The 19,530-nt window shown below is 39.6% G+C and overlaps 4 protein-coding genes across 11 annotated transcripts in view; 2 read left to right on the forward strand and 2 right to left on the reverse strand.

Moving 5' to 3' along the window:
- Positions 1 to 10,944, forward strand: part of tbc1d14 (TBC1 domain family, member 14) — a 35,275-nt gene extending 24,331 nt beyond the window's left edge. For all 8 annotated transcript variants that reach the window (XM_044098028.1, XM_044098029.1, XM_044098031.1 and 5 more), the window contains 7 exons: positions 1,057 to 1,131; positions 1,221 to 1,312; positions 1,469 to 1,540; positions 4,573 to 4,701; positions 5,485 to 5,594; positions 7,020 to 7,278; positions 7,772 to 10,944. In XM_044098028.1, coding sequence (XP_043953963.1) covers positions 1,057 to 1,131; positions 1,221 to 1,312; positions 1,469 to 1,540; positions 4,573 to 4,701; positions 5,485 to 5,594; positions 7,020 to 7,278; positions 7,772 to 7,840 — 806 coding nt within the window. In that variant the 3' untranslated portion in view covers positions 7,841 to 10,944. The remainder of the gene's footprint in view (positions 1 to 1,056; positions 1,132 to 1,220; positions 1,313 to 1,468; positions 1,541 to 4,572; positions 4,702 to 5,484; positions 5,595 to 7,019; positions 7,279 to 7,771) is intronic.
- A 2,185-nt stretch (positions 10,945 to 13,129) lies between these two features.
- Positions 13,130 to 14,100, forward strand: LOC122820536 (eotaxin-like). Its single transcript, XM_044098035.1, has 3 exons — positions 13,130 to 13,304; positions 13,381 to 13,492; positions 13,708 to 14,100. The coding sequence occupies exons 1-3, from the start codon at positions 13,235 to 13,237 to the stop codon at positions 13,805 to 13,807; spliced, it is 282 nt and encodes a 93-aa protein (XP_043953970.1). The 5' UTR covers positions 13,130 to 13,234; the 3' UTR covers positions 13,808 to 14,100.
- A 1,641-nt stretch (positions 14,101 to 15,741) lies between these two features.
- On the reverse strand, positions 15,742 to 16,808 carry LOC122820543 (C-C motif chemokine 13-like). Its single transcript, XM_044098044.1, has 3 exons — positions 16,612 to 16,808; positions 16,291 to 16,402; positions 15,742 to 16,125 (listed from the first exon to the last, which is right to left on the reverse strand). The coding sequence occupies exons 1-3, from the start codon at positions 16,679 to 16,681 to the stop codon at positions 16,032 to 16,034; spliced, it is 276 nt and encodes a 91-aa protein (XP_043953979.1). The 5' UTR covers positions 16,682 to 16,808; the 3' UTR covers positions 15,742 to 16,031.
- A 761-nt stretch (positions 16,809 to 17,569) lies between these two features.
- On the reverse strand, positions 17,570 to 18,573 carry LOC122820542 (eotaxin-like). Its single transcript, XM_044098043.1, has 3 exons — positions 18,450 to 18,573; positions 18,133 to 18,244; positions 17,570 to 17,990 (listed from the first exon to the last, which is right to left on the reverse strand). The coding sequence occupies exons 1-3, from the start codon at positions 18,517 to 18,519 to the stop codon at positions 17,897 to 17,899; spliced, it is 276 nt and encodes a 91-aa protein (XP_043953978.1). The 5' UTR covers positions 18,520 to 18,573; the 3' UTR covers positions 17,570 to 17,896.
- Positions 18,574 to 19,530: the final 957 nt, after the last annotated feature.

The following is a 19,530-nucleotide window of genomic DNA, read 5'->3' on the forward strand; positions in this document are numbered from 1 at the left end:
TCTAACTGGTTGAGTTCATGAGAACATGAAGCAGACAAATAAATCTAGAATCTACAGGTTAAAGGTTAAAAGAGGCAGTGGTGTCATTTTTCAAACACTAATCTGTGTTCTTATTGGATGAGTAATTCATTGATATACTTAATTGAAATCTAGGTAAGAAGAGTTAACTATATAGGAGAAGTTACATAATCCTGTTCCTATAGACCCGTTGGGAGTGAGGATGTTTACAAAACAGCCAAGTAAATGAATGCTTTAGAATTTAACCTGTAAAACAAAATTAGAGGAAGCTAAGTTTGATAACTGTTTTCAAAGCTAGCTGATGCACTGTATGAAAAATTATCTGCGCTGTTGGTGCAAGTATACTTACCATCTGTGGGGGAAAATGTGCAGTTTGACTGCTAAAAATATAAAACCTCCTCTACACACTGCAGGAAACGACATGTGAGCTTTCAGGGTCTCTGCTGTATAAATATGCAGGTAATGGATGTAATTATAAAAATCTCCATGTGTAATGACTTAGGCTATTACTTTAGGAAGGTGACTGTATGGATCCACAAACATGTTGTTGAAAATAAATTCTTTGCACATAAAATATTTGCTTTTGTTCACATCAGTGCTTCTGTTTATCGCCATGTCGTTCTGAAAGAACAAGGTCAAAGGTTCCTCTGCAACTTTCAAGAACATAACACTTCATCTCCAGCCCTGACTATAGCAGAGGCTCAATAGATGCATGAAAAATCCAAAATGTCTTTTTCCTTTATCACAATATTCAGCTGGTAGATTTTTATTCTAAATGCCTCTGTTGGACAGTTTATAGATACTTTCTGTAGGAATATAAACCTGCTGATGAGAGGCGAATGTTGAACATGATGGAGGTCACTGGTGCTCCACTCATTAAATTCAGTACTTGGATCTGAACACTAGAGGGCAGCAACAAGTAGGACGAATGTGTTCTGAAATGTAAACACCTCTCTGTCCTCTCATCTTGTATTCTGATCAGCGTCTTTAACCTTTGCCCTCTCCTCTCTCATATCGATTGATCTGCCTTGACTGCAGAGCTGTATAACATTTGTCTGGCCCGGGCGAAGGAGAAGTGGAGAAGCACAGCAGTTCCCACCGCCGACACCGAAGGTAGAGGCTAAACGTAAAATGTGGATTTCTTTGTTTTTCATTTCTGATCCAAGTAAAACTCCCACATGACACAACGCGATTTCTTCAAGACGTTTTAGATTCTTCGGACCGCGAGTCGAGCCTGGAGCTCATCAAGCTGGACATCTCTAGAACTTTCCCCCAACTCTGCATCTTCCAGCAGGTGAGTGACGGGAAGCTACATGAAGGTTGTGTCCAGAATGTAGATGCGGTCATGTTGAACCCAATTAAACAGCTGAGCCATGTTGAAAGCTGTTTAAATAGAAGGGAAGCTCATTCTTGGTTCTTTTGTCTTTACTGGTTCTCTGTTGATGTTCAGGGCGGGCCTTATTATGACGTGCTGCACAGCATTCTGGGAGCGTACACATGCTACCGGCCAGACGTCGGCTATGTAAGTCCGTCCAAACATTTCCCTACTTCCTGTGTTGAGATCACATCTCATCTCTGTCATGTTGCTTGTTTACCATCCATATATATATGGATGACGTTAAGAAAAATGACTGATAGAAAAGTTATTTTGTTGGCCAGGCCTTTATTCAGATAAACCTTTACATGTGATTATTTGTCATTTAGTATTGGTTTTGTATTGATATTTATACTGTTGCTTCATATATTTGTTTCTCTGTTTGTATCTTCAGATTTTTTTTTTGGTGTTTTCTTTTTTTTTGTCATATCACTACAATAAAATTTTACCCAAGGGAACAATAATAGTCACACTAATACTTATAATCCACGTTTAAATCAACTCCATCTTTTTATGACTAAACACATTGTTGGGGTCAATTTGATCTCGTTCTTATAAAAAATGACTCACAAATCTATTGAGCTATGTATATACACTCATTAACTAGAATAATATACACAGAATATAATAATAATAATAATAATAATAATAATAATAATAGTGCATCATATTTTTATAGCACTTTTTTGGACACTTACTCTTTACAAGACAAGAAAAAAAAATTTATCAAAAAGAAAATCGAATATTTTGGTCCCTCATGAACTAGAAGAACAAGATTTATTTATTTCTCTTGACAAAATGTTATCTGAAAAATGGCATGCTAAATGGTAAAATATATTTTCTAAAATATATACATATGGTTTATTTTGTTTGTATTTCCTTTTAAATCCTGTAAAGCACTTTGTATTGCCTTGTTGCTGAAAATGTATTATATAAATAAAATTACCTTTATATCTTTAAAAAAAAAAGTAATAAAATATATATATAGACTAAGTTACAGAGCAAGCAGGGTGACTGTGAATTAAATATTAAGATGAAATGAGAGCTAAGTGTCCTAGAATTGGCTCACATTTTATACCACTGATTCTAATTATGTAAACAGTTATTTTTTATGCATTTCTGCCTCTTTCTGTGTTCGACACAGATGAGAGCTCAAGTCAGAGTTTGAGTTTCAAATTGTCCAATTCTGGTTCTACAGCACCGGCACAATGGATGAAGCCATTCCACTAAAAGTGTCATTAAAACAAAATGTGACGACCGCAAAATTATAACTCCCAATTTCATCACACTACTTAGTTAAATTGTGATATTTCATTATGAGTACAGTTACTGTTTCTAATTGTATTTTCAGCCTCCATGTCTGTAGTGGTCACGGTCGATCCGATACGTCAGTATAGGTGTCGCTTAAGGCTATTTTCCCTCCAGCCGTTTGCTGTCTTCTCTACCAGCTGTGGGGAAATACCCACATGTCACAGTACAGTGGAACATTCTTAGAATATCGTCGCATTAGCATAATATTTTACCCTGTAATTTAACACAGCAGAAACGCTGTAGGGAAAAATTAAATGGACTTTCTGCTGTTGACCACAGGAATTCTTGTAGAGCGTAAAAAGGTAAATATAGCGCAGCACAAGCGTCCCACACAACACCAACACCCACGTTTCTATCATTAAGTAGGTACAAGTAGATGTCAGCTTCTCGGATCCGATTTTCACCTGAGTGGGCGCTGTGGAGAAGCTGAGTAGGTTATGAAAGGTGAGCAGTCGATATCAGCTACGACTCTGGAGTTTCAGCAGCGTACGAACAATTCAAAACCAACCAAATACGCTGCTGGTGTGATTAATAAGAACTCTAATTGATCTGCTGAGTTAAAAAAAATATATATTTTATATTTTATTTTTCCAGATAGTGTCTTAGTTTTGGTGAATAATAAAACTTTTAATAAGTTGTTTCTGATTAATATTGATCTTAAACACAATCTAGCTCCGCAGGATGGGGAAAAAAATGGCTGATTAAAAAAAAACAAGCAAACATCAACACATGTCAAATCAATGAATATTTTTTATTCCTTTATAGTAAATTATTATTACAGGATGTCGTAAAAAGTCTTAATTTATTTATTATTTTTTTACAAGTCTCAACAGATGTCAAATCAACTTTGATGTGTCAAGTTGATTGTTTTTTTTTTATTACTTTTTATGAGTTTATATTATACGAGTGTCAGTGCATCCTTAAAAACTTTTAAATTCATGTATCTAAAATTAGGGCCTTAATATGTTTTATATTCATTAAAAAAGTAATATAACACATGTCTTAAATTTTGTCTTCACAGGATTATTTTATGTATATTCTGTATATTATTTTTCTCTTCTGGGTCTTTTCTGCCAGACAAATATTTGAGTCGCACTCAGATGTTGTCTTTGAGCTCTGACTGCTAACTCACTGCTAACATACCCATGCTAGCTAGCAAGCTTCTTTGTGTCAAAGTTCAAATTTGTTGCCAGGTTGCTGGATGAAGTTTGCACATTTCTGTGGAGATACAGGTCTTAAATTTCATTCATAGTATAATTTTGAATTGGTGAAACCTGCAGAAACTATATTAAATCTTTGACTTTAAAAGCTCAAAATCACAAAATTATTTACTGTCAAACTTCAAGCTAAAATGATGTTGGGCTCAGGACAGAAAACTAAAAATATTGAGAAACTTTGACACAACTAAAGAACTTTATTGTTCAAATGAGTTTATTTTTGAGCTTTGCTTTTTAGCGAATCAGTCCGTGAAATTAAAAAGTCACAGCATCACGGTTGTCACAGCTGTGATGTCGGCTCTGTTGCTCTTCAACCGCAGCGCTACGCTGCTGTTTTTGTACACTTTTATAGAAATGACTGTGACTTCCTGCACTGACCCCAACCCATCTCTGCACACACATCTGTGCATCCACCACTGCACGTAGAGTTTATGTGCATCAGCCTCAGTTTATGTGAATCTCCTCTGTTTTCAGTCTGATTAGCAATAAATGCTCCTTGTATTGACGGAGTGAAAGTTCAGGTGTTGAGTCACGGCCGTGCTCTGAGTCTCTCAGACACGAATCACTCCGACTCGCCTCTGTGGCTGTCAGCGTTGCCCGTTAACGGCTTTTTAAAACTTTATTTCTTCTTACTGCCTCCGTCGTGCTCAGGTCCAGGGGATGTCGTTCATCGCCGCCGTGCTCATCCTCAACCTGGACACAGCCGACGCCTTCATAGCTTTCGCCAACCTGCTCAACAAGCCCTGTCAGATGGCCTTCTTCAGAGTCGACCACAGCCTTGTTAGTAAAACACACACACACACACACACACACATCAACACTCAGAAACCACATCATACATACATAAAAATCACACGTTGGGGAGGCCTCTTTACAAACTTCATATTGTTCTGACCAATTGTTTGGGTAGGAAGTGGAGTTAAAGGGTTTCTCAAAAACTACACAGGGGACTTTACTTTAGGGATTTACCCATCAGATATTAATATCTGTATCTATCCCAATATTGGGGTGAAAAGAATCTATATTGAGTATTGGTGACAATGTTCCTGAGCCATAAGGTTGGATCTAAGCGACATCATGTCTTATAATTTATTTTCCATAATATTCAGAAATCTTTATTGCTCTGTCTGAACCATTTGAAAGGTTTGCTGCAGTTTATTTTTACATGTGTGACCAATGTAGGCAATCTATTTTTGTTTTATCAGTTTCTTTATTTTTACCATGGTTGTGATACTTCTAATTGCACTGAATAAATTAAGGTTGTTATTTTTACATGTGATGAAGCTTGTGAAGCTGTTGCTGTATTTAAGTGTGCGGCTCTGTTGCTGAGTTATCAGATAAATGAGTTATTCAGTACGTTTACTTCAGTGTTTTTTAAGAAAACGAGACTGTTTAAGTCAATTCAACTGTTTATCTGAATTGGATAAATTTCAGATATCGGTTTGGAAGCCAATAAAGTGGATTGGTGCATCCCTGCTCTATCTTATGCAATGACTGTTGAATGTTGGTATCTTGGTAACAGTTTGGTTTGTTTCCATGGTTTCCCCTCTCTCCTGTTTCCAGATGCTGACGTACTTTGCAGCGTTTGAAGTGTTCTTTGAAGAAAATCTACCAAAGCTCTTTGCACATTTCAAGAAAAACAGCTTGACTCCTGATATTTATTTAATTGACTGGTGAGTTTGTCACTTTTACACGTTTCTACAGCTTTTTTTTCTTTCTTTTCTTTAATTGACCTACTCTGAACTTGCCTGGGTGCTTTAGATAGTTTTGGCCCAAGTCTTAAAGTTGCTCCGTCAGTCGGCATGTGGAGCTGGTGATGTGTTCACCTGCATGCAGTGTAAACTTTGCGCTCCATGTTGCTGTAGGGGAACTTCATGCTGCCTGCGGGTCACATTCAGAACCTCAGCTGGGTTTCTGAGAAAACAGGATGGGCTCAGTTTGCACATCGGTCTGTGTTAGTGGTCTGCACCCTCCACCGGAGGAAATTCTGTTCACTCTCACTTGCTGCTCAAACAACTCCTCCCATGAGAGGGTACAGTTTTAACCACACTTAAATGTGCATCCCCTTTTTATAATAAAGTAAAATAACGTTGGCTGATAATGTCAGATATCATTTTTTTCCATCTCTCTGCTAGAGAGGTGGAATAAACATTTCTTATCACACTGTTTGTTTAATGAGGTATAAAACACTGAGGTGTCAAACCACAAACTCAGAATTTTCATCCGTGGCTTTATTTGTGTTGAGCGTAGAATTGCACAAAATGGAGTTAGAAAACCAAATTCACTTAATGGCAACGGCAGTTTTCAAAGAACTCACATTTTTACAATAAGAAGGTTTTGAGCCAGGATTTTTTTATTTATTTAATTTTTTTTTAGCAGTGTTGAAATTTGGGCATTTTGCAGAACTGCGATAGAAAAACTTCATTCATCCCTGTTTGTGTACAGCAACTTATTTATGACCAGGTTTATTTCTGTGACTTTTTTTCTTAATTTTTTTGGCCTGCTGTTGCAAAATTGCTTTCTTTTTTCAACATGACCAGAGTATTGAAAATTTTGCTCACATTTTTAATGAAAATGCTGCTAGACAGGTGCTTAATGAGGAAAACATGTTGCAAGTTACAAGTCGACAGTTTCAGACATGACTGCTAACACCTGCTGATGACGTCTGTGGGAGATAATTGGATCTTTGCAATTTGCTAACAGGTTCAATCGGGGCAACAATTGATCAAAACAAACCTTGCACCCCAGAAAAATCGCTCCTGTTGTTTGTTTTCTTTAATCGGCGATGGTTAGGGGAGTCAGATGTGTTCAGACTCCCAAACTAGTGCAGGAAAACAAAAGTGTCCCAAGCTGTCTTGAATGAGTTCACATCATGATTTTTAGCACCATGTAAATTCTTTCTGATCACTCAGAACAGACGATGATTCCTGGTCTAAAAGTTTCCAGTTAATTCTGGTGGTAGTGTATTGATATCACGAATGTAAATTAATTGATTATCCCTAAATAAACTATTGGCTGCCTCTGTTGTCTCTTGCAGAGAGACGCAGTTTTTATTTTGGCTGCCATTAAAGTCTTCCTCCTCCTTCCTTCCCTCCCAGGATCTTCACACTGTACAGTAAGTCTTTGCCACTGGACCTGGCGTGCCGGGTGTGGGACGTGTTCTGCAGGGACGGCGAGGAGTTCCTGTTCCGCACGGCGCTGGGCGTGCTGCGCCTCTACCAGGACGTCCTGACCTCCATGGACTTCATCCACATGGCTCAGTTCCTCACCCGCCTGCCTGACCTCATCCCCCCTGACCAGCTCTTCCAGCACATCGCAGCCGTTCACATGGCCAGCCGCAACAGGAAGTGGGCCCAGGTACTGCTTCGTCCGCTGCGTCTGTTTCACAGTGCATCGTTAAAGGATTCACTCTCCTTAGACTTTTTTTTACAACATTAAACATTAATGTATGTGATACACCAACACAACGGAGGATGTGATGCCAATGCATCGTCCATTGTTAATTCTGTTGTTGGTTCCCCTTACCATTTTTCACACATTTATACATTTCAGATTTTAAAGTGTTCAGTCAGAGGCTTCTTCGGAGCCGCTGTAGCACAGACTGTTACAGCCGCTGTAACAATGCCTCTAAGACGTCAATCTCCCTTTAGGGTTAAAGTGTTCTTGAACTGAATGCTCTCTAATTCATGCGCCTGTCTGTTTTACTCCTTTGACTATTTTTAGCATTTTAGAGACACAATTAGAAAAGCGTGAGGTGTGTGAAAGCTTTTCTGCTTTATTTTATTTTTCCATGCCACCTGTGAGAAGCAAGAGAGTATAAACACGCCTCTGCCGCCTTCCATCCTCGCAGGTCCTGCAGACGCTGACGGAGCAGAAGAGATCTGGAGCCAGGCTGTCCGGAGCCGAGGCGCTGAGCTGAGGTCAGAGGGAAGGTCACACACTAATCCTCCAGCTTTCAGGGCATCCTGCACCTGAAAGAGACGGAGACACCCTCTCCTCTCCTGCCTCCCATCAGCTTGTGGGGGGACTGAACTACTGTAGCTGCTGCGACGGGGCTCTCCTTCGTGTCGGCGCTCAGACCCTAAACCAGCATCCACCAGGAGGGTCTGCCGGTCAGGAAGCTCCGGGAGCTGAAAGGAATACGAGGCCTTATTTTCCTGTTTTACTCCCCAACACCCACCACGAAGCCCAGCAGTGAACTGGAAACTGTAGCTGGGAAACGGTGAAGATTGTATCGCACTCCCACTGTCATGAACGCCAGGCTGACTCAGATCTCCTCAGGCGGAGGGAGGAAACCACTGAAGTTACTCCACCAGTCCCTCCACCCGGCGCCGGATCCTCTGCTGTCGGCTACCTGAACCACGTTCCACTCGTCTTGTCTCTTTCTTCCTCTGGTTACCTTGACGAGAACCACAAACCCCCCCCCTTTTTTTCCCCTTTTTTTTCCCCTTTTTTTTTCTAGATGTGTACCAGTCAGGGAACATCGCTCTCATTTTTAATTTCCACCTTTTGCTTTCAAAAAGACCTTGCTAGTTTAAAATGTGGCCAGTGGATTCTGTTTGCACATTTATCATTCCCTCATGGTGTGTTTGCGTGTGTTTTATTTAATTAGTCAGGCTTGTTTTCTGAATCATTCCATTCTGTCGCGTTAAAATCCACAAAGCTGCAACTCGATCACATGCTGACTCTGCAGCTTCTATCCAACATGTAAGTACTGAAAACTCTTTGTTGAGGTCGTATAAGCTGCCTGAGAAATAATTTTTATTTTCCCAGGTGCATCAATAAAACTGGGTTAACTTTAGAAAAAAAAAAAAATAGTGGAAAAGTTGGTCTAAACACTGCAGACGTAGATTTCTTTTTCTTGCTTTTAATGTGTTTGTGGTACATTTCAGCTTTGTAGTGTCCTGGTGTGCGAAGTCTTTTTGTGGGATTATTTAATATTTATCGAAAATGTGACGAGACATAAAATTGAAATGAAGGCTGTGGCGACGTTCCTCCTCAGCTAGTGAGAGGTGTGTGAACATGTTGCATCAGACAAACCGACACGTGTAACTGTGTTTTACTGTCGAGGCGGGACCGGTTTACTTGATTTACTAAGTGATCAAAGAAACATTTTATTCGTCTTTGTTAAAATTTGACCAGATGATAGTTGTGATAGTAAAATGAACTCTGGATTCTCAAGCAAGATCTGCAGTTTAGAATGTGCAAATTCTGCCTCACTGATGCTGTAAATCCAAGAAAGAGCCATCAGGGGCTGATGGTGACACTTTAAGAGCTTTAATATAAAGTATAAATAAGCTGCAACAGGTCATTGATTCTTTTAAACATGAATGCATGAATTAATGAAGTTTCCCAACAAACTATTTTGCTTACATTTTCCTTTAGCACTTTCTTCCATGAGGCAGCCATATTGGATCTTGAAGTTGCAGCTGGGGAGGCCCATCCCACTTTTGGACCAGTCTCCTCCCACCTTTTGGGACAGGCTCCAAATGTATTTTGAAGACACAGTTATCATAGTATGCAAGTAAAAACGAGAAATGTTAAGATTCAATAATTATTCCTGCTGTCAGGGCCGTTTTTTGTTTTGTTTTGTTTGTTTTTTGCACCCACACAACTCGGAGCCCTGGGCTACTGCCCATGTCGGCGCTTTCTAAAGCCTGCCTCGGATTGCAGTTACAATTTGTCAGCCAATTTGTCTTTAAAAGTGAGGGAAAGTTGTAGCTAAATTCTTCCAGAACTTTATTGCAAAATTATTATTATTATTATTTTTTTTTTTTTTTAAAGTGTGAATTAAGAAGCTGTGAATTCAAATTCTATCCAGAAACTTCCCCCCACCTAAACACACACTACACTGCTGCTCCTGGTTTAAACTCTGCTGCTCCAAAGCGCAGCAGGATGCATTCGAAGTACAACTGGCTGTAAAAGCCTTGGATGTTGGAGATCAGATGTTGGCTCTGCTTCAGTGAGACTTCTGTGGCCTTCACAGTGGATTCACACTGTGGTAAACGTGTCATCCCATCGTAACCAGGTGACGCCTGCATTTACATTCCTGTCATCTGTAAAGTTAAAGAAACGTCTTAAGGATCCACATAAAACAACTAAACACGTATTTCTTGAAACTTTCCTTGATTTAAAAACATAAAATAAAATTTAAGTCCCATTTTTAATCTAATCAGGTTGAAAGCATAGAAATCTGATTGGATATGAAGGTCAACTGTGGATAAAATTAGTGTGTCCTCTTGCTTGTTTTGCTGCTGATTTTATTATTATTATTTGGTTTTTTTGTTTTTGTTTTTTTTGAGAGGCTGCTTTTGTTTTCTGTGAAAATCTCCTCTCCGTGGGACCACGCTCTAAATACACCGAAGTCTTGAGATGACTTGAAACCAAAAATCGGTTCTGACTTGTCGGATTCTTCTCACACATCTCTTTTGGCTGTCTCTATATGGTTTTGTGTTTCTTTTCTGCTTTCACATCATCATCTTTCTGCACCCTTCCAACCAACATTCAACTCCTCTTCAGTGGTTTTTTAAGAAACCACACAGGACTGCAATAAAGCTTTTTGCACAAACATGTCAGCCTTTGCATTGAGTTGTGCCTCGCATCATCACTTCATGTCATCGGTCACGGTTAAACGGGTTTCCGTCTTTTTGTTTTCGTGTTGTTCGCACTGACGTTGCCGATCTTTTCTCTGTAATGTGTGCTCTGTGGTAAGAAGGAAATTGCACAAAGATGTTGGTTTCTAACATGTTACATTAAAGGTGAAACCTGGTGTTATCCATCAACACTACCTGTCCTTTCTTTAATCCACGGCACTTAAAACACACAAAAAAAATACTCCATCAGAAGTGTCATTTTCTTTGGCTCAGTAATCAGGTTGATTTGTTGGTTTTATTTTATATCGTCACTTTTGTTTTTTGTCTCTAGACCCGTGTGTTGTTGAGGACTGAGGGTCGTCATGCACACTTTTCTCACTTGAAAGTGTACATAAATGATGGTTTTATCATAATAAAAAGCTCTACATACCCTCCTGTTTTGTTTTTTTGAGTCTTTGTTAAACCTACAGATTTAAAAAAAATAAACAATTTGATTGTGAAAAGAACTATTTTTTGACACTTTGGTTACGAGAAAGATCAGCCTGTGGTTCTGTTGAGGTATAATGGAAGCCCAAGTTGATCATCCGTATTGTTGGGTTGGTGCCTCTCATCTTCCTCTTCCTTTGTGGAGGATCTTTGACGTTACGCCAAAGATTCTCTACAGGATTCAGGTCATGAGAGTTTCTGGCCAATCAAGAACAGTATCACCGCGGCCACTGAAGCAGCTTTAGTACCTTTGACGGTGTGGGCTGGGTACCAAGTCCTAGCTAGAAAATGAAATCAGCATCTCTATATAGCTTGTCAACAGAAGGAACCAAAAGTTCCTCTAAAATGTCCTAGTAGGTGCTAGACTGCTCTCCAAACCTTCACCGTCTGTAGAAACTTTACTGTCAACTCTGACCAACGAGGGTTCTGTAAAATCACCGTTTTTCTAAAAACTCAGACCTTGGTTTCCAAATCCTTCATGTTTTCATCTGGAAAGAGGACTTTGGATCACTAAGTTATCACCAAGTTGGGCTCAACTTAAGCAGGTCATTTAATAAAAAATGTTCTTGTCTTCAAAATTGCAAACGTTGCATTAAAACAAGACAAACCTGGACAATGACTAGGTTTACTAACATTTGCCTAGTCAGTCACTTTTTCCTAAAGCAGTCACTAGAACTACGAAGGATAAGTGGAATTTACCGAGAAAGAAAAACGTCATGGATTGTTCCTCATTCTGGAATAATGCATGGCAATGTGTTAATTTGCATTTAGAAATATGTCTTTGTGTAATTTGTGCCGACTCATCTCATTCTCTCATTTGCTTTGAGGATGTTGCAGTTTTTTCTTGATATTTCATGTTGATATTCCTACAAATTTTAGACTCATTGATAGTCATTCCACAGTGAAGGGGCGGCGTATTTAAATTCCCTCTTACTAATATCAGTTCAGTTGTTTGTCTCTAACGCAGATACGATGCCCTGCGTAGGATTCATCCGTACGTAGCGGCTCTGGATGCATCAACTCCATCCTCGGTCCATGAAGGGATTCTACTTGACAACGGCAACACATCTCCCTGTTGCTGCTGCACCTTTTCTTACCACAACCCAACAGATTTACTTTGGCAAGTGGAGCAAATACAGCTTTCACTATAATGCTCCACTTGCGATATGTAGAAAATATACATCAAGGATCGGGGCGTCGAAACCAGGAATCAAAATCTGAACGACTGCATCACGAGTGTAAACTGAATAATTTAGGACATTTAATCCAGTTATGTGAAAAAAGCTTTATTTTCCTCATATGTGGAAGTAATTCCTCCGTAGACGAACCTCTCAGAAATCTCTCTTCTGTTTGAGTCCAAACTGGGTCATGTTGTGTCATTTCAAGATCAAGGCAACCACAGAAAGAGACAACCATGTGTGGTGAGGACGTCCAATACAGACTGGAGAGAGATGAACCTTTGTGTTTAAAGGTTCGCCAAGAAGCCACAACAAATGAGATCACCTGCAAATGGAAGGAAATCTGGAAGCACCAATATAATCTGTGACTGTTTGGTCAAGAAACGAAATCATCAACAATGCTTGTTCAACAGTTGCTTTGGGTTTGGCCATCAAGAACGTTTAATAAGTGCATTCTGGGAGTCTTGAGTATTTATCGGTTTCTGTATGCAGTTCAGTCCTTTTCAGTCGTGTTGGGCCCAGCAGTAATGTAGAAATATAGTTTTTATAAGTAAAACCTTGTTGAAATTCGTCGCCTCTGTGTACAAAGTAGGACAATGAAGTTGATTCAGGTTGAGTTCATTTTTTGTTGTGAAATAGTCGTATTGGTTCTCGATAAACCTGATCAGGAATCGGTTCGAGACGTTTGGGTGGGTTTTCAAACCAGAAGCAGGAGAAATAGGAAAGTCAATGGAAACGTGCAGCAAACGCAACATCTGAATCTCGATGTCATCTTTGTATTGCTTCTCTAATTGTTTAGTAAGAACTGATGTTGTGCTCCGTCACCGTCTCGCTCGACGGATGCAGAGTTGGTCAAACCGCGGCTGCTTCCCCTCTGTACTGCATTTCTAACTCAGTGGAAAGTTTCACATGCAGCCTCTTCAAAACCACACACCCTCCTACTGTAACCCCACTGACACCTTGTCACTCCTCCTTTCCATTTTGAACCTTGATGCCCCCTAGACGTTGGATAAGTCTTCAATATCATCAACACCTCTGGAGGAACATCTGGTCATCATGAAGGCCGAACACGTCTTCCTGCTCTGCATCCTGGGAGCCGCTCTGCTGTCCACAGTCCTCTGCAGCAGTAAGATCACAGCCGGACTCCAGCTGCTTCTTCAGGCTGTCAGACGATTCGTTTACTGTGATCTTCTTGTCCTCAGATGGAATTGGACCCGACGACTGCTGCTTCAAATTCTATCGACGGCAGATGAGAAAAACGGCCATCCGCTCGTACTACTTGACCGACCACCGCTGTCCCAAGGCTGCAGTCATGTGAGTAACTCAAACTCCAAACTGGGTTCATGTCAGTCAGGTTTTGAATGAGTCCTAAGAAAACAAATAGGTAGGTAGGGATTTTCTCTCAGGGAAATCATGAGAAGAATAATGTCAATAATGCTTAAAGCTACTAGACATGTTTCATATCGACATTATCCCAGGCCTTGTATTGACGGTATTCTTTTTTTCAAATCTCCTTCCTCTTTGTTTAGTTTGGTCACAGAGCAAAATCGTCGTCACATCTGCGTGGATCCAAGTCTCCTGTGGGTTGAAAACATGATGAGGCATCTGGATGAAAAGGACTTGAAGTGAACCTCTTGCTCATCCTCTCACCTTTCCCTGCTTTGTTTCATCCCTCATAAAAGCTGGAGAACATTTGCGGCGTTCTGACGGCTCAGCTTGTTATTCTGATGGACCCGTTCAAAGGTTTTTGCTTCCAAGCGGAGTCATTTATCTGGCTGTGTTTCAGTGGTTTTGTTATCTTGATGGGTTAACCTCACTGGAAACCGGTTTTGATTTGATCTTGTTTTCTGATGTTTTCCAAACTGATCTGCTGTATCTGTTGGTTTCATCTAAAATACAAAATAAAAACATGTATTCATCTGCTCTAGTGATCTGTTTCTTCATTGCTCAGGCTTATAATAACTTCTTTGGTAAGACAAAATGAAAAGATTAGAAAACCAGATAGATCAGTAGAGATGAGGTTTCTGCAAGTTTCAAGATGTTACACTTAAAGACTTAAAGATCTGAATTGAATAGAGGAACATTCATTTATTTAGAAACAAATTAAATGCATCTTTGTCAGAACCAGCAGGTGTTTTCCAGCTCTGACAACACCGACTCGACTGTTTTTACAAACCACATCACTTTCCTACTCAATGTGATAAACCTCATAACACTGACAACCAGTTTCAGCCATTTACTGACATACCTGTTGCTAAACGGACAGACCAATGCTTTATTAATACCCACGAAGGGAATTTCATGTGTCTAAGTATCACCCAACACTCCCAAACCACACACACCATCAGTACAGCACTATGAAACCAGTCATATATGTTACTTTGAAATGCCCATGTCAGCAGGACGTGTTGTGCAGCTACAGCTCTAGAAAAAGTGAAGAGCTCCACTGAAAACTTCCTGGTTGTTCCACCTACCGTCGATTTCTGAACTCTTCCTGAGTTTAAAACATCAATGTTGTTGTTTCTAAACGAATCTGAACTTGTTCTCTTTGCGTTATTTGAGGTCTGAAAGCACTGCATCTTTTTCATTGTTTTCACCATTTCTCATATTCTGCTAGTTAATGCTACATTTTTGCTTAGAAGTAGGTCATAGAATAAAAAGACAATGTTCATGTTACTTAAGCATATACCTATAAAGCGGAATATCAGAGAAACTGATCAATTTAAGAAGTCTCTTAATTTTTTTCCAGAGCTGTATATTCGGTTGCCATGGTGACAGCAAAGCATCACCTTTAGGGAAACCAAACACAACCATTAAGACAGACGAGTCTTCATGTCTGTTGACCAACCAGTGGCCTCTGGTCCGTTCCTCCATTCCTTCATCATCATCATCATCATTATCATCATCATCATCATCATCAGTCGTTCAACTCTGCAAAGTGTGACTATAAGATCCTCAATGCACATTTTGTCTCTGAATATTTTTTATTTGCCTTTGAAGAGAGTCGAGGTGAACAAACTGCCCCTGGTGCGTCACATAGTCACACATTGAGCAGAACGTATCCTGTTGGGTTTGTGGTCTAAAAATGTTTAGCATGGCTGCACACAAACACACACACACACACACACACCTGTGCACACCCACACACACACACACGCACACACACACGCACACACACACACACACACACACACATGAAAAGGCCTTATTGTCGACTGTAGCCTGCAGCAGATCGTTCAGGTCGCTGTCGTTCTGCTAAATGTTGTTATTGTGATCTTGCAGATTCTCTCTCTGAACTATTCATGGACTCTCAAATATATTTAAATATGTTATATTTATGTATAACAATTTTCTTGCCAGCCACTGATTCAAATTGTAAGAACGCTTCATGGTTTTGAAAGCTTCACCTTAACTTACTACTTGTTGTTTTTGTCTTTTCTGACCATAATTTTTTTTCTCCAGAAGTTATTTCACTTCTCTAGAGGGATGCTGCTGCAATGATCCAGGAAATAGAACCCAGTAGAAGCAGCAGGAAGAACTAAAGGTGTTGGTAGAGATTGATGGAAGGTAAGACAAGTTTATTTTTAGAGCACAATGCAGCAACAAAACAATTTAAAGTGACAAAAACATCACTAACAAGCAAGAAACATCACATTACAGTGGGATTATGATGCAGACTACAATTAACATTCCAGATACTACTGATTTTAGAAAAGGCAAACAATGGAATATTCAAATAAAAAAATCTTTACTTGAAATGGAAAAGCTGTAATACCAAAATCATGATCACATTGACACATGCATGTTATTATTTATCACATGATCTTATGAAGCAGAACAACAGGCAGATCCTTTACATGGTCCTCTTCTCCAGAAACTTAACAATCTTTTCTACCCACATTTCCTTTGGTTCCACACAGATGCGGCGCGCCCGGTTTGTTATTAAGCTGAAAGACAAAAAATATAAAATACAGTTGTTGTTTTTTTTCTCACAAAAGAGGACTGGAAATAAACGAGCTTCACTTTTAACATGAATTAAACCAAGTCAGAACGGATCATTTTAGGCTTTATAATACACAGATATTAACAGAAACCCAGTTCTCAGAACTTACACAACTGCTTTTGTGGGGCAGCGGGAATCAGTCCTGTAATATGAAGAGATGAACTTTTTGTTCACCGGGTTTCTGAAGAATTCAAAGCAGCAGTCTTCAGGACCACCTGAATCTGAAAATGACACCGTCAGTAAATAAAGAATTTTGAATGAACATGAGTTACAAAGTTTAATATCCCTTCAATAAACGAACTTTGAATTTGAACTGAATCAGAATCACAATTCCTTTTGTTGTCGTTGCTCAAGACAGCACAGCAAAATTTAAAAAGAAGACTGAATTGAATCGGCTGATGGGAGAAGCGTCGTCTACAGGTGAACTTACTGTGGCAGAGGACCGTGGACAGCAGAGCGGCTCCCAGCATGCAGAGCAGGAGGATGGTGGCAGCCTTCATGATGACCAGATGTTAACGATGATAGAAATGCTTTAGGTGGTTTGAACAAACATCAGGCCGATGCTGCCTTCATCAAAACCTGGTGTTAGAAGAGGCAGGGTCTCTGTGGTTACACAGAAAGTCTCTGAGACTGTGAAACTTTCCACTTGGTTAGACAGAGTGGTAGATTGAAGAGGAAATGCTGTGGGTCCACCAAAAAAAAGCATGAAGTCAGTGAGCATCAGTGAGCTGAAGACATAAACCCCGTAACAGATCTCTATTTTAAATGTTTATTTTGGGATGAACTTTAAGGATGGAACAAGTAAATTCTTTAAAATGCCAGTAAATTAAATACGTTTTAAATGAATTTGTTAGATTGGAAACAGACTAAATACACGTAGAAATAGTGCTGTGCTTTTGTATTCAGCCCCTTTTCCTCTAAAACTCCTAAATAAATCCAGTAAATTAAATGTGTTTATTTGTAACATGTTCAATAATGTCTTCAGTTTGAATATATTTTTAATATAGGAGCAGAATTTCTCATTTTCGCCCCCTGCTGGTAAAAGTGAGCCAAGGTCATCTGTTGCAGGACCTGCAGTTACTTCAGTTAAACAGCAAACAGAAATAAAATAGTGAGTTTTATGTTGCTGGATAAGTTGTGACTTTAAAAGGGAACTTAATAATATTAATAAAATATTATTTTTTAGGACTAAAACCTCAGGATGCTGTGGTGGTGCAGAGGTTCAGCACAACCCACTTTAGGAGGCCTTAGTCCGTCACAGGTTCGATTCCCGGTCTGCTGACCTTCACTGCATGTTCCTCTCTCTCTTTACCTACTTTCATGTCTTAGCACCTTGAAATAAACCATCACAACAAAATAAACAAGAATAAAGATTGAAAACTCTGAACCTTTAGATAAGAGTCGGGTTTATTTTTGAACAAAAGCAAGCAAAGGAAAACATCCAGCAACATTTTTGTTGATTTTGTGTTTGATTAGAGAAAATTATGAAAACAGAATCAGAGAAGTAAAAATGAATTCAACAGAAATCTGAATGGTTCCAGTCACTGATAGTTCATGAACAAAACTTCCAAAGAAATGATAAAAACATCAACAGTGATTATATTTAAAAGCAAAATCTTTGATTATTGGAAACAGAATAATTCTGATACTAAAAACATGATCACTTTGCCAAATGTGTTTTATTGGACTTTAAATCAGGACAAATGGCAGCAACTTTAAAAGGAGTTTCTGTCCAGATAGTCCGTAATATTCTTCACCCAGGGCTGACTTGGATCAACACAGATGTTACGTCCTCTTTTTCCTATTAAGCTGAAAGCAAAGACATTTTTTCTCAAAAGAAGGATAAAAATAGTAAATGAACTTTGATTTCAATAAAACTAAAGCAAAGTCAAAAATAAAGCAGAATAATTAACATTCAGAGAATAATAGGAACTCAGTCATCAGAACTTACACAACAGCTGTCAAGGAGCAGCGACTATCAGTCATGAAATATGAAGAGATGCGATTTTGGTCCACTGGGAATCTGAAGAATTTAAAGCAGCATTCGTCGGGACCAACTGAATCTGAAAATGTTGAAGAATTGAAGAATGAACATGAGTTACAACAATGTTTAATTTCTCTTTGGGATCAATAAACTAACTTTGAATTTGAATTGAATCAGAATCAGAACTCCTTTTGTTTTTTGCTGCGCAAAAAAGCACAAAATTAAAAAGTAAAATTTAATTGAATGATGCTGATGAGAGAAGCGTCGTCTCCAGGTGAACTTACGTTGGCAGAGGACCGTGGACAGCAGAGTGGCTCCCAGCATGCAGAGCAGGAGGATGTTGGCAGTCTTCATGATGACCAGATGTTCCTCTGTTAGCGATGATAGAGACGCTCTGGGTCTTATGAACAAACAGGGGGCTGCAGCGCTGCCTTTTATAAATATTAAAATATTAAAAAAGGCGTGGAGGTGTCAAATGACAGAGGAGGTGTTGGTGGTTTACACGATGACGATATGCTGCTGCAACGGTGAAACTTTCCACTTCATTAGAAAGAGTAGATGGCAACGGAAATGCTGCTGTGGTTGGACCAAAGTTGCACCTTAATAGCAAGAAGTAAAAAAACCCCATCAAATGTAAAACTTCTACGATTCCAAAAGATAAAAGAAAAACTCTGAAAAAGGCTGAAAGGATTATATTTAAATCTTTATTTACTTAATGATTTGATGTTGGGGGGTTTTAAGACATTTTTTTGCATTGACATATAAAACTACAGAGTTGTGTTTGATGTTTAAGAAACCTGGTTCTCTGAAAGGTGGAGAATGTCTCTGGCAGCACCAACCACCACCCTCATGGAAGGAGGATGACGCTGATGAAGCACGTGGACAGGAGCTTCTGCAGACAATCCCTAGTCTAGAGCTTTTGCCTGAGTCGAAGGCGATTGGCAGGATCTCCTCCAGGTGTCTTCTTTCTTTGAGTTCAGAGGTTTCTAACACTTGAATGCACCATTAGAGTGACATAGTTACTACACACTGTGTGTAGTAATGCTGCAATCAGGTGGATTGACGTTTGGATGGGGTTCGACTGGCGGATCATGAACTCGTCTGCAGTGCCTTGCGTGGACACAGCTGGTTCTTCCAGCAGTCCGAGTCACAAACAGCATTAGGACGAGTCCTTGCCAAGTCGCCGGTGTTCTCCATGGTGCTTCTTCAGCACCGTCCGGTCAGCAGGGTTCAGTCGGTGCTGACGAATCTCTGCATGGGTCCTTCTGAAACTTTCACAGCCTGTAAGACTTTGTAAAGAACAGCGGAGAGGTTTTGCAGTAGGAAAACGCTGCATCATCACCAACAGCAGTGGAAGGGCCTGGC

This window comes from Gambusia affinis, linkage group LG18 (genome assembly GCF_019740435.1).
Source record: "Gambusia affinis linkage group LG18, SWU_Gaff_1.0, whole genome shotgun sequence".
Classification (NCBI taxonomy): Eukaryota; Metazoa; Chordata; class Actinopteri; order Cyprinodontiformes; family Poeciliidae; genus Gambusia; species Gambusia affinis.